Source organism: Lissotriton helveticus, chromosome 7 (assembly GCF_964261635.1).
Source record: "Lissotriton helveticus chromosome 7, aLisHel1.1, whole genome shotgun sequence".
NCBI lineage: Eukaryota > Metazoa > Chordata > Amphibia > Caudata > Salamandridae > Lissotriton > Lissotriton helveticus.
In genome coordinates this window covers 1,049,429,308-1,049,443,421 of record NC_136068.1, presented here as the reverse complement: position 1 = coordinate 1,049,443,421, position 14,114 = coordinate 1,049,429,308, and the positions used below count along the sequence as shown (strand labels likewise).

The 14,114-nt window shown below is 48.5% G+C and overlaps 1 protein-coding gene across 6 annotated transcripts in view; it reads left to right on the top strand.

Annotated features, from left to right (window-relative positions):
- Positions 1 to 14,114, top strand: part of DNAH17 (dynein axonemal heavy chain 17) — a 12,633,448-nt gene that overhangs the window by 11,444,011 nt on the left and 1,175,323 nt on the right. For all 6 annotated transcript variants that reach the window (XM_078653923.1, XM_078653924.1, XM_078653922.1 and 3 more), the window contains one exon: positions 746 to 873. In XM_078653923.1, the coding sequence (XP_078510049.1) occupies positions 746 to 873 (128 nt within the window). The remainder of the gene's footprint in view (positions 1 to 745; positions 874 to 14,114) is intronic.

Genomic DNA, 14,114 nt, shown 5'->3' with positions numbered 1-14,114 from the left:
CGTAATCAATGAAAGCGAAGGAAGGACTTAGCAATATTAGCAACCAAGAAGTAATTGAAGCAATACCCCTCTGACCCTTGTGATTTTAGCCTTCTGCTTATGCTTGCCCATCACAAAAACATCCAGAACAGTAACAAAATCACAGCTTTCTACTAAAAGCAGCAAGCTCTACAATATACATACACAACAGCAGGAGGACAAGTTTTAAAAAATGTCACAAAATGAAGGCAGATATTAACAAATTACTTCAACAAACTTAAAGCCCTTAACTGCAGCACATTGCACCACCAACTCGCTAAAACATATGGTAGGGATAATTCTGTAGGTCATGCATATCATAAAGAAACCCACCATGGAGAACTATGATTAGAGGTCAGTAACTTTTGAACACATCTTGTGTCTTGTGTAAAGTATTTTTTGTGGGGAAGTCTCTGACACAACAAGCTGTTTTCAAGTTAGTGTTGCATGTTAAAACTTTATATATTTTTTGAATAGAACATATTCCTTAATAATATTAAACAGAATCATTGCCAACAGTTTAATTTATAACCATTCATTGAGATTTATGGGTTTTCCTACTTATACAAGTACACCTCTAAGGGACTACCTTCAAGAGGTGCATCCTCAGGTGTATCCTGTTCACATGTCGTGTTAAAATGTGCATTACACCACTGACCTCTCTCATAGGAAGAAATAGTTCAATTAATAAACTGTTGTGTTGCTTTTTCTTTTATTTTTTTCACAGGCAAAAAGTTAGGATTTGCCATAGACAATGGGAAAATCCACAATGTGTCCCTGGGACAGGGACAAGAAGTGGTCGCGGAAAATGCGCTAAGTGAGGCAGCCAAGGAGGGTCACTGGGTCATTCTGCAGGTAGAACCAAAATAATGCATGTACACATATGCTACTTGTATCCTCTGTTGTGGATTCTCTTTTACCTTCAAGTTAAAGTCATGCCATGCACCACTGGTACAGTGGATGCCACTTCTCTGCTACCTTGCCAGGTGAGGCTGCATGCATATAGATCCCCTTCTTTACTGTGGAACTGATTCCTAGCATTGATGAGTTAGCATATTGGGATTGCCTTACCATAGAGATCTCTGGCTTTTGAACTGACATAGGTGTGTGCCTGTGAATGATCTTAGTCCACAGGCTTGCATCATTGTTTCCGGTGATGGTTTGCACCCATGGGTGCTCTTGCCCCCTAGATTCAGAGCATTAATAGAGCTGAGAGTGTGTACAATGAGAAGGGATACAACCTTACCTCACTTTGTGGATAATTTTAGTGATGATGGACTTTACTGGTGAGTTCTGTCACCCCGTTGACTCTGTGTATTGACAGTTGTAAGGATGCCTCTCAATGGATGTTGTTTTCATACAGATACTGTTTACTATATTCAACCATCCTCTCCTGCAATATGTCATATCTGTGAGCCATGCTTCAATCGGCTCCCTTTTGGGATATCCTCTGTTGGTTCCAATAGTGCAACTTCTGGGGTTGCCATGAGTTCATAGTCTACCATTACTACCAGTATTTCAAACACCTAATGCCAATATTGGCTCATCTCTTAGCAAGGAGGTACCTGAACCCACTGCCACTACACTTGCCACTGCACACACCAGCCCACTTACCAGCCCCACCCCAACACGTCACAGAACCCACCTGAGCAAGAAAATACATTTGCATGCTCCCTTCTCAACACACGCTCACAATGCAAGCATTCTACTGAATTATGGGACCTCATCACCATCCTATCACCCAACGACACCTTCCTCACTGAGACTTTTTTTTTTTAATATCTTTTATTTAATTTTTCGTTTATATTGCATAACATAACATTAAACTTACACTGCGACCGTATCACAAAAGAAAACAGGAGAAAAAGACTCATGATTGCACAAGATTACATGTGTTGGCACCAACAGTTTGCCACGATGTCATCACTTGCCGTTCAACATTCGCTGATCAGGCGTATATCTGAAGGCACATATGCCGAGAAGAAGAAGAAACAGTTAGCCCAAAAGGAGGTGCAGTCACATAAAAATAATAAGGAGAACAGCATACAGATTAAATCACTGCCACATCATCAACGGTGCCAGTATCTTCCTCACTGAGACTTGGCTCAAACCCACATCCACTCCAGACATTGCCACAGCAATCCCTGACGGATATAAAATCACTCGCAAGAACTGCACCAACAAGCCAGGCAGAAGGACAGCCATCATCAACAAAGAGACTATACAGTGAACCACCATCACTGACAATACCACCCCCACTCCCCATGGAACATCTCAACTTCAAGCTCTACACAGACAACAAGATCACCATCAGAGGCACCAACCCCCAGGCCAGCAATCCAGCTTCTGCAACACCATGACAGACTTCATTGTGCCCCTAGCCTGACTACATCTACCTCGGCAACCTAAATTGCCACATTGAGGACCCGAACGACAAAAACATTGCACACAGTATGAGCAGCCTCGGGTTGACCCAGATCATCCATGACCCTTCACACACCTAAGGAAACACTCTGGACCCAATTTTCACTTCCAGCAACCACGTCAAATGCAGCCATGTCACAGATCTCACATGTACCGATCACTCCATTGTCCACTTCATCATCTCTTGCCCCCACAAAGCCACCGCCATAATGACCAACCAATGCCCACACCGGAGGTCCAACCAAATCTCAGAGACCAGCTGGGTGAACGCCCTCAACACCTCAACACCTCTAACCCTGCTACGACCCCCAACCTCGAACATGGAAGGAAAAACATCAATGCCTGGATCACCAATTGCGCAGACAGCATCAACCCCATCAAGAGCAACATCTAGAGAAAGTCCTCAAAAAAGGCCATGAGACAGAAGACAGTTGGAGAGGAGATGGTGCATTTACGAAAGTAGGATTTGCTTTCATTGTTACTCCCACTTTTTGCTGGTGTCAGTATTTATTTTGTACTAGTCTGACTGGGATCCTGCCAATCAGGACCTCTGTCACTGTGCTTAATCCCTATATTTGACATGGTAAGTACTTCTGTACCTCCACAATAGGCTACTGGAGTACCCCTATGAGTCCCTAGTATATGGTACTGAGGTACCCAGGGCATAGGTACACCAGGGTCTCCCATGGGCTGTACATTTATCGTATAAGCAGGACAACCCTACAAACCCTAGAGTTGATTCTCCAGGCTTTATAAGTGTGATCAGCCATTTAAATACATATAGTGCACATAAGTCATTACGAGATGTCTAACTATATAGTGGCTCCACAGAACCCGGTCATGTTTGGTATCAAGCATGTTGGAATCATACCCCAACACAGATTTAAGTGTTGAAATTATGATCACATGTCCTGGAGACCTCCCTTGGGTACCCCATGCACTCCCGATAACAGCTTTTCAGGTTCTGCCAGCAATCTAATGCTGCTGCCTACCACAGACACAATTCTGCTCTCCTGCCGCTGAGCCAAGCTCGAGCAAGGGAAGATAGAAAAGTATGTTTCCTGTTGCAGGGAGGTGTGACCTCCCAGACAGTACTTAGTTTACTTGCAGGACCACCAGATTGCTTTGAATGGCACATTTGGTGCTCTCCTTGCATACTCCAATTGGAGTCAGTTCTGGGAGCCCTTGGCTCCCACTCTGGCGTAAAACTGGGAAGGACATGGGAGTATGCTCCCTGTACCAGCCTCTCCTCAGGGAGGGATACCTGAGCCGCCCTAACCCCTTTCTTAGGGTATAAAAGGGCCTATTGTGAATCTGTCCCATGGTGAATCTGGGTGGGCCCTCAGATTCACTATGGGTCAAGCCTCAAATGACACCACTTTTCGACTATCTGGACACTTGAACTTTGCTGGACTTTGCCTGGAACCAAGACTGCATCAAGGAAGACTCCTGCTGCTCCTGGTCTTGCTGTTCTGCAAGACTTCATCCTCTGTGCTTCTTCCAGGATCTTCACCAGACCTGTGCGCATCAAGGACAGCTGAAGCAATCTCCTTTAAAGGGAAGGAGACACTCCCCTGGATCTGCAGGCACTTCAACAAAGCTAACCGGTCTGCTGCACCTGATGTCCAATATACTTCAAAAGGCAAAGCAACAGTGGTGGTAGTTTTGCAACTCCATTGAAGACTGACCTGTCCTCTTAGCAAGTTTGAGGCCGTATCCCTCGTCGGAACTGCTGGGACCAAGCCCCTGTGAACAGCGTTGACTTGCCGTTGCCAAGGCGTGTTGGCTCTGTACTCCAGTGATCTTCGGGCTACAAGAAGTTCCAGCCTCCAGCACATCTTTTTGTCAAGATCAGCATCCTCACCGCATCCTCTGAACCGTGGGCCTACATCTTTGGTGAGCTGCTCGAGGTCCTCTGCCGGACACCGACCCCCTGGTTTTTTATTTCCATCATGGGACAGCTCGTGCACAGCTCATGGTCTTCCTCAGCATCACCTGGTCCTCACAGCTGCAGTGACAAGGTCACTGTCATCCTTCCTCTATCTTAAGTCATCGTTGGGATTTGCCCTTCTGTGTCTCCTGATCACCTCCAAGTGGCATTGACTCTGTCTCCTCTGCTTGCAGGTTCTTGTGTTCAAGTATATACCCTTGGATTCCGCCAGACTCTTGCACAGTTTTCGCCAGCAGCTTCTTTTCTGTAGTCCTCCGTTGTGGTCTACGGCGGTTTCCGACATCACTTCGCACCTATGCACCTGACTTCCATGGTGTAGGTATCCTGGTTCCTGGGGTATCCAAAGGTGGGGCGACTCTCCAACCTTTTGTTTTCTACTGGGTTTCTTCAGGGTCCACTGAGAAGGTTCCTTCTTCAAAATTGCAACCAAAACTTTCCCATTAACTTCTATTGAGTATGTGGCTGTGTTTGAACTCTGTACACAGCCACCATGGGGTTCCTCGGTACTTACCTTCGGTGGTTCCTTGTGTCCCCAGCTCTTCTGAGTCTCCTGATCCAACTCCCGACTTTAAGCATTCCACGTTTTAGTATTTGGTGTGGTCACCCCCTGGAGACCACTGGGTACAATGCTTCTCATCCAGGGGATACTCATGAATAGTCATAATCTATGAATAATCCCCGCCCATGTGCGGGATCCCGGAGCATATAGAAAATACATATAGATATATATGTATACATATGTGAAAACATATTTGCAGCCTAGAACATTTCCAAACTGGCAAATCTGCCGCAAAATTACATGAATTAGCATACACACAGTAGTACTCTCCCAACCCCTAAGGAAGAAAGAGCAGTAAACATTTGCATACAACAATGCTTTATTGCCATAGGTAAACTTGTAATTGCAGGCATTTGCCAGTAGACTGCAGTAGAGTATAAAGAAACAAAGAAAGACTGACACCTTGCCTTTAAGGCATTAGAGTAGGGGTACCGTGCCTTTAAAACCTGAAGGCTACCCCCTGCTCCCATAATGCACCACAGGTGGCAGTTGGGTCAGTTCTTTTTTCCGGCTCCTTCTGTGAGGATCCTGGAGCTTGAGCTCCTCAGTTTTTGACTGAAATTGTTATTTTGAGTGAACTTTTTTCAGAAAATTCGACATCTTCTGGTTTATTAAGGCTTCTGCTTTGGTTTTTTGTGGTGTTCCACTAAAACTTTCTGTCAGAATGCCTCCATTATTCCGGAAGTTTCCTTCTTGTGACAAGAATATGGAACTGGCTGACCCACACTCAGTGTGCATTGTGTGCCTTCCATCTGCACATGACCCTGATCAGTGCCACCACTGTCAGAAGTTCTCTAGGGGGACTCTTCGTGACAGAGAACGTATCAGACTTCATGCCATGTTGGAGAAAGACAAAAGTCATCAGGTGGGTGGCCATGGAGGCCCCAGGACGTCTTCTTCAAGCAAGCATGGCCAAAAACGGCGATGTTCTGCATCTTCTGCCTCAAGAAAGAGAAAGGGAGGACGAAGATCACCGTCGACCTCAAAGTCGCCGTCGAAGAGGCCCAGACGCTCCTCTGGATCACCATCGCGACGTTGAGAGTCTCCGCCGCAGCCAAGTAAGTCGCCGTCGAGACACCACACTTCGGGCTCGAAGTCTGTGGCTGCTGGCATGTCCAAGTCTCCGTCGACGTCGAGGCTTCCGTCGATGTTGAGACACTCTCCGCCGCCCTTGAGGGGGTCAGCGGCGAGAGTTATGACGGCTTCCAGATTGCCGCCGTCTGGTGTGCCGCCGTCGAGAGGGTCTTCAAGATCCCACCATTCAACGTCGTGGAGGTCAACGTCGGGGCGACGTCAGGAAGGGTCGCCGTCGACACGACGTCAAAGAAGGTCCTCGTCGGCACGACGTTGAAGGTCGTCGTCAACATGACGCCATGGAGGTTCGCCGTCGACCTGACGTCGAGGAAGATCGACGTCGAGGTCACCGACTCGACGCCGACGATCGTAGTCGAGGTCACCATGGTGTGGACGATCGACGTCAAGAGCATCAAGGCCTCGCTCGACGCCATTGGTCACGCAAACATCTTCGACGTCGAAGCTTTCACCGTCGAGGGAACAGGTCACGGTGGTTGTGGAGTCACCTGGGTCCAGCTCATCAGGAGACAGATCTTCATCTCCTGGGTTGAATATCGTGGAGATCTCTCCAGAAGCTTCTCCCAGATCTGCGGACAGATCACGCAGTGTGTCACCACTGTCCTCATGGGGCTGTATCAGGCGGTCACAGTAGTAGGGGCTCGGATTACTCCCGCGCATTCTCACCGTCTGTTCCAAGGACAAGTACTCCGGTCAGACAATCTAAGTCTCCTCCTCAGAGGCCACGACCCTCATCCAGACCAAGATCTCCTGCCAGATCATGCTCTCCAGCACAGCCAAGAACGCCTGCCAAGCCAAGACCTTCCCCCAGGCCAAGATCTCTGTCTAGACATCGGTCTAGATCCAGGGGTCAGCACAGCCGTCATCAGGACAGGTCCCATAACAGAGGACGCACAAGATCTCCAACTTGTTCCTCTTCTACAAGGTCTACGGTCCGGGACTATTCTCCGACCTTCTCCTCTACTCCTCCCTCACGAGTCTCACCTATTGATGACATCGCAACTTTTACAGATGTGCTGGGCAGGGGAGCAAAGAAGCTTAACATCTCTCTGCATACAGCTGTGGTACCCCCCTCTATAATTTTTGATACTCTTCATCATCGGACAGCGCCTATGACCGCTGCTGCCTCTGGTGCTTGGCATAATTGAACCGGCGATGGCTACCTTCCTCACGCCTGCAGTGGTAGGTTCTGTTCCATCAAGACTTGCCAAGAAGTTCAAGGCTCCCTCAGAGGACCCCTTGTTCCTCAGACCGGATCCACCAGCTGACTCAGTTATTGTGGCGGCTGCCATGAAGTCTCATTCGGCCTCCACCTCATCCTCGGTACCCCCAGAAAAGGACAGCAAACTCATGTATTTGTCTGGCAGGAAGGTATGCAACACCTCTCCTTCATATATGAAGGTGGCCAGTGCCTCTGCTCTACTCAGGAGGTACGATAGGTCCCTGTGGGACTCCCTCACTCGCTTCACAGAGAAGCTTCCTAAGGAAGACAGACAGGACTTTGTCAAAATCCTACAGGAGGGAGGGCTCGTAGCCAACCAGGCCATTAGTGCCGCAGCAACTGCTTCTGACCTCGCGGCCCATGGCTACTCCCATGGAATCTGCTCACGGCGTTTGGCATGGCTCCGCCTTACGGGCCTCAAGCCGGATGCTCAGAAGAAGATCTTGAACCTCCCCTTTAATGGTACGTCTCTCTTTGGTTCACACGCTGACGATGAGATGACCAAAATGAAATCGGAAATAGACACTGTTAAGGCTGTGGGTTTGGAGAAGCGTAAAGAATTTAAAAAGCGCTTTCGTCAAGGGGACAAGCGACCTTACCAGCAGAGGGTTCAAACCCCTCAATGGTCATCCCAAACACAGCAGAAAACCCAAATTCAGCAGAGACGCCCTGGCAGAGGCAGAGGCAACAATAACAAGCAGCAGTCTGCCTCCAAGCAGCCTCCCAAGCCCTGAGCTGTTGTTTCCTCCGCAACTGTTTGCCACTCCGGTGGGAGGGAGTGTTTCTCATCATCTGGAAGAGTGGAGATCCATAACAAAGGACAGATGGGTGCTGAGTATTGTGCAGCATGGTTACTTGGTGAGGTTCAAGTCCCCCCCTCCGCAAGTCTTCCCTCAAATAAAACATCTTCCCCGATTCCACAGTCAACTGCTGCAGGACGAAGTCTCTATCCTCCTCAAGAAGAAGGCCATAGAGGAGGTTCCTTCCATGTAGTCAAAGAATACAGGCCCATTCTAGACCTACGACTACTGAACAGATTCATCTGAAGAGAACAATTCCGCATGCTAGCCCTGCAACAGATCTTCCCGCATCTCCATCAGGGAGACTGGATGTGTGCCATCGACCTGCAGGACGCTTACTTTCACATACCTGTCTCAGTAAAATACTGAAAGTTTCTCAGGTTTCAGATCGGCCGCCATCACTACCAGTATCGAGTGCTTCCGTTTGGCCTCAAATCCACGCCACGGACATTCTCCAAGTGCATGGCGGTAGTGGCTGCTTTTCTCCGCAGGTGGAAGATATTCATCTATCCCTATCTAGACGATTGGCTTCTGAAAAGTTCCACCCTGGCTCTGCTTCAGAACCATCTTTCGTTCTGTCTCAACCTGATGAACTCATTGGGGTTGCAGGTCAACTTCAAAAAGTCAGTACTCAACCCTTCCCAACTGATTCATTACCTGGGCTCTTCCCTGGACTCCGTGCAGGCAAACGTGTGTCCTTTGGAGGAGAGGTTGTCATCCATGCTCCTGAAGTGCCGTCTTCTACTGGACAATCACAGTCCCACAGCCAGGCAAGTGTCCTCTTTCCTGGGATCGATGGCCTCGTGCATGTACATCGTGCCCAATGCACGTCTTCACATGAGGCCTCTGCAGCAGGCTCTCGAGGACCAATGGTTTCAGAGGGAGGACAGTGTTTCTCTTCTACAAGGTGCCAGATGTGAGAAGTTAGCCTTGCATATGTTGTCCACTATTCTAGTGGGCACCTTGCACCAGTCTAAACAACCCTTATGATGGTGGTTGTAAAGTCGACCTTATAGACCAGCTATCCTAGTGGTAGCATGGACAAGCAGGCTTAGGCTAAAACTTCAGAGAGCATGTGAAGCCAGCTGTTTTACCATATATAATCCCTTGAATACCAAATGAAAGGACATCACACAAGGTATACATCAAATATATATGTATTTATTGCTAACACAACCCCTCTGCACTCTTTATGAGGTCAGAGTTCGAGATACGTTACAAGTTACTCATTAAGCATACTATAAGTTGCACAAATACGATTCTGCCCTAGGGGCCTCACGAACCATATACTAAGTAAGTGGTATAAGAACCACTTCAGGAATAGTGAATAGGCCTAGGGCCTAGCAAATCGCTGGGGCTATACTACAGGACCAAAGGTTTGGAAGTAGGAGACCCACGGGAGACGCGTGCAGTGTGGGAACACAGACGCAAGTTACCATTGACTTATAATGGAGAACGATGAAGCCACAAAGTTACTGATTAAGGACACTTCCGGGTGGACTACGGTGAAACCCCTTTAAACTAGGACACTTGGACAGTCAATACCCACGGGAGCACCGGAGTACTCGAGTTACCTCACCCAGGGAAGCCTGGTGCATAGGTGCCTTTTCGTGTCGGGTTTCGTCAATGCTTTCAATGGAGACCTGCAAAAGAAGTGCTGCAGGCGGCCGAAGGAAGAGTGTCCAGATGAATCCAAGGGTGGATCAAGGAGCTGAAGAACCTGAAAACAGAGGGGACAGAGTCTGGGTCACTAGCCAGTGACCAGGAAGGGACCAGGATGGAACCAGGTGATGTCGCGATGCAAACAGGTGAAAAGGTGAAGCTTGTCTCTGCAGCCACGAGGACCAGGAGCTGGAGTCGAGCTGTCCCATGAAGGATCTAGTTGCCTGTGGTGTCGGTATACGGATTGGGCCCAACAAGCCTTGGTAACCGCAACCAACGCAGGAAGTGAAGATTTGCTTCAGTTAAGACCAGCAAGGTTGAGGAGCTTCTTTTTTGGAAGGAAGGTGGAGCAAGCCCAGAGCAACCAGGCAAGCGTTAAAAATTAAAAGGATCGTCTTCAGGGAGCTCACTAGCCAACGGGCTAGCAACTGGGAAGACGCATCGAGCTGAAATGCAGGAGCAGGCCCCACGCGGCACTCGTGGAGTGTAGGGGGCTGAGCTCTGGTGCAGATGTTGCTCGGGTCTGGGGCTTCTTGTGCCCCAATGCACAACTGCGAGTTACCTCAGGAGTCGATGCAGTTAGCAATTTGCAGGATGTCCAGGGAGTCTGGTCCCACGTCTTTCGTGTCCGTCACGGGTCTCAGCTTTGCTGTGGATGTGGGTCAGAGTCCAAGAAGTCTGGAAGTCCAGTCCTGAGTAGCTGAGTCGTCGGGTTCCGTCGGGAGCGTCGACACAGCAAACCACCAAGTTACTGGTGGTGCCTGTTTAAACAGGGTGGTCACTCCTTGACCTCAAGGGAGATCTTCTTCAGTCTTCTAGTCAGCATAGAATGTCGAAGTCCAAGAATTCTGTTTCGTAGTTTCTTTCCAGGGTAATCTGATGTCTCTAGACACAGCTCCTAACTTTATACCAAACTAAGGGGCTGGATTACCTGCTAGGTCCCTCCTATGGGTGGACCCTGAGAAGGGGGTGGTAATACCCCTTTCTCTTTGTCCATTTTCATGCCAGAGCTGGCGCTGGAGTGCCCCAGCAACTGGTTTGAACTGGGCTATGCATGCAGCACTTGTGTGCCCCAGGCAGTGTCTCATTTTGCAGCCCTCCCTGCCCCAGTACACTTAAAGCCTGTCTGGGGAGGTGCTAGGACCTCCCAAGGCAGGAAACCTATTGTCCAGGCCTCCCCTGCCGGAGTTTCGTCCAGCAGCAGGAGGTCACCATTTTGTGATGCTGAGGCTCTGTTTAACTTTAACCGGGTAAAGCAGTAACTACATGTCTTCTCCCTCTCGAAGGGTGGAATTCTACCCCCGCAGCCAGAATTGGCGGGGGGGAGGGGTAGTATTCCAAAGTGTTTGACACCTTACACGACATGTTTTGATAAAGCCAAATCAAAGTTAGCATTAACCGCGAGGATTATAATGCACTTAAGAGTATATGGTATGGCTATATCATAGAACAGCTATAAGGACATGGTTCCGAAAGCTGCAGAGGGGCTCAGCTCATGCCAGGGCACCCTCTCACATAAAACCAAGCACTCTGCCTCCAGGATTGTTAAGGCCTGCCATAGGGGTGACTTATAGGTATATATGTGTCTATATAGAAGGGTAGATATAGGTATTCTATATCTAAGCAAGGGGTGATTACACCACCTTGCCCAAGCTGAGTGATCAGCCTGTGGTGTCAGTTTGGATGGCCAGCCAGGGGTGGCATAATACATGCTGGCTGCAGCCCCTGGTAGGTCTTGGGTGCACCTATGCCCTGTGTACCTATGGTACACAATACAGGAGCTCACAAAGGTGACCTAATACCCAATCAGGTATTTACCTAAAGTACATGGTATCAATTTAGAGAGAGAACAGCTGGGCTGTGGGTCTGATTAGCAGGCCCACAGCCACACTAAAGTCGAAAAACCAGAAAATCCCAGCAAAAAGTGGGAGTGATCATAGGAAGCAGACCCTAATCTCCTACACAACCCCCCTGTCCAAAACGATGTGACATTAAACTAACCTTGACCAGTTGAGTCTTCATGTTCTAAGTGAAAATATCTGGAGAGTCCATCTGCATTGGCGTTGTCAGTCCCAGGTCTATGTTCCACTATAAAGTCCATCCCCTGTAGGGAAATGGACCACCTAAGCAGTTTGGGATTTTCACCCTTCATCTGATTTAGCCACAAGAGGGGCTTATGGTCTGTCTGAATCTTGAAGTGAGTATGGCCTCCGCTTCTTCAGGGCCCATACCACAGCAAAGGCCTCCCTCTCAATAGCTGACCAACGTTTCTCTCTAGGGGTCAGCCTTCTGCTAATAAAAGCAATGGGCTGGTCTTGACCATCTTTATTCAATTGTGAAAGAACAGCTCCCACACCCAACTCAGAAGCATCTGTTTGGACAATGAAGTCTTTGGAGTAATCTGGACTTTGCAGAATAGGTGCAGTGCACATGGCCTGCTTCAGGTCATCAAATGCCTTTTGACAGCTTACTGTCCACTGATCTTTCTTTGGCATTTTCTTTGAGGTGAGGTCATTAAGAGGAGTCACAATGGACCCATAGTTCTTAACAAACTTCCTGTAGTAACCAGACAGGCCCAAGAAAGCTCTGACCTGTGTCTCAGTGGTTGGAGGAGTCTAGTCCTTTATGGTCTAGATCTTGCTCTCCAGTAGTTGAACCTGACCCCCACCTACAAGTTGGCCCAGGTATACAACCTTACTCTGCCCTATCTGGCACTTTGTAGCCTTGATAGTTAGGCCTGCCTTTTGCAGGGCCTCCAAAACATTTTACAGGTGGATCAGGTGATCCTCCCAGGTGGAGCTAAAGACAGCAATATCATCAATATAAGCTGCAGAGTAGTCATCCAGGCCTGTGAGGACTTGGTTCACCAACCTTTGAAATGTGGCAGGTACATTCTTCAGACCAAAGGGCATTACTACAAATTGATAATCTCCTACTGGGGTTGAAAATGCTGTTTTGGCTTTTGCATCATCAGCTAGTCTGATCTGCCAGTAGCCAGCTGTCAAGTCCAATGTGCTCAAAAACGTGGCTGAAGCCAATCTGTCAATGAGCTCATCTGCCCTTGGTATTGGGTGGGCATCTGTCCCAGTGACAGCATTGAAACCTCTGTAGTACACACAAAACCTCATCTCTCTCTTACCATCTTGGGTGTAAGGTTTAGGCACAAGGAATACTGGACTGGCCCAGGGGCTCTCTGAGGGCTCAATAACTCCCAACTCCAACATATTTTGGACCTCTGTCCTGATACAGTTCCTTACATGGTCAGGTTGCCTGTAGATTCTACTCTTCACAGGCAGACTGTCACCAGTGTCCACCTCATGGGTGCACCAGCTTGTCTGACATGGAGTCAGAGAAAACATATGTATGTAGGACTGTAGAACTTGTCTGCAGTCCCTCTGTTGCTGATCAGTGAGGCTGCTAAGGCTCCTACATCAACTGACCCATCGTCAGGGTTTTGAGAAATCAGGTCTGGGAGAGGGTCTCTCTCCTCTTCCTGTCCCTCATCTGTAGCCATGAGCAAGCCCATGTCTGCCCTGTCAACATATGCCATCAATCTGTTGACATGAAGCACCCTATGGGGGCTCCTGGGAGTTCCAAGGTCAACCAAGTAGGTTACCTCTTCCTTTTGCTCAACAATAGTGTGGGGTCCAGGCCATTTGTTTTGGAGTGCTGCTGTGGCCACTGGCTCCAACACCCACACTTTCTGTCCTGGCTGGTAAACAGTCAGCACAGCCTTTTGGTCATGCCAGGCTTTTTGGAGTTTCTGGCTAGCCTCAAGGTTTTTGGATGCCTTTTTCAAGTACTCAGCCATCCTGGAGCGGAGACCAAGTACATAGTCCACAATATCTTGTTTAAGCTTTTTGAGAGGTAACTCCCATCCTTCCTTCACCAGACAAAGGGGTCCTCTTAAAGGATGCCCAAACAGAAGTTCAAAAGGGCTGTAGCCAACCCCCTTCTGTGGGACCTCTCTATAAGCGAATAAAAGGCAGGGCAGCAGGATGTCCCATCTTCGCCTAAGCTTTTCAGGTAAACCCTTGATCATGCCCTTTAAGGTCTTGTTGAATCTCTACACCAGACCATTGCACTGTGGATGATAGGGTGTGGTGAACTTATAGTTCACTCCACACTCCTTCCACATAGCAGTCAAATATCCAGACATAAAGTTTGCACCTCTGTCTGGGACAACCTCTTTCGGAATACCCACTCTTGAGGAAACTCCCAGGAGGGCTCTTGTCACAACAGGGGCTGTTGTGGTCCTTAAGGGAATAGCTTCTGGGCATCTGGTGGCATGATCCACTACCACCAGAATAAACCTGTGCCCAGATGCTGTTTGGGAATCCATTGGTCCAACAATGTTTATCCCAACTCTCTCAAAGGGAATCCCCG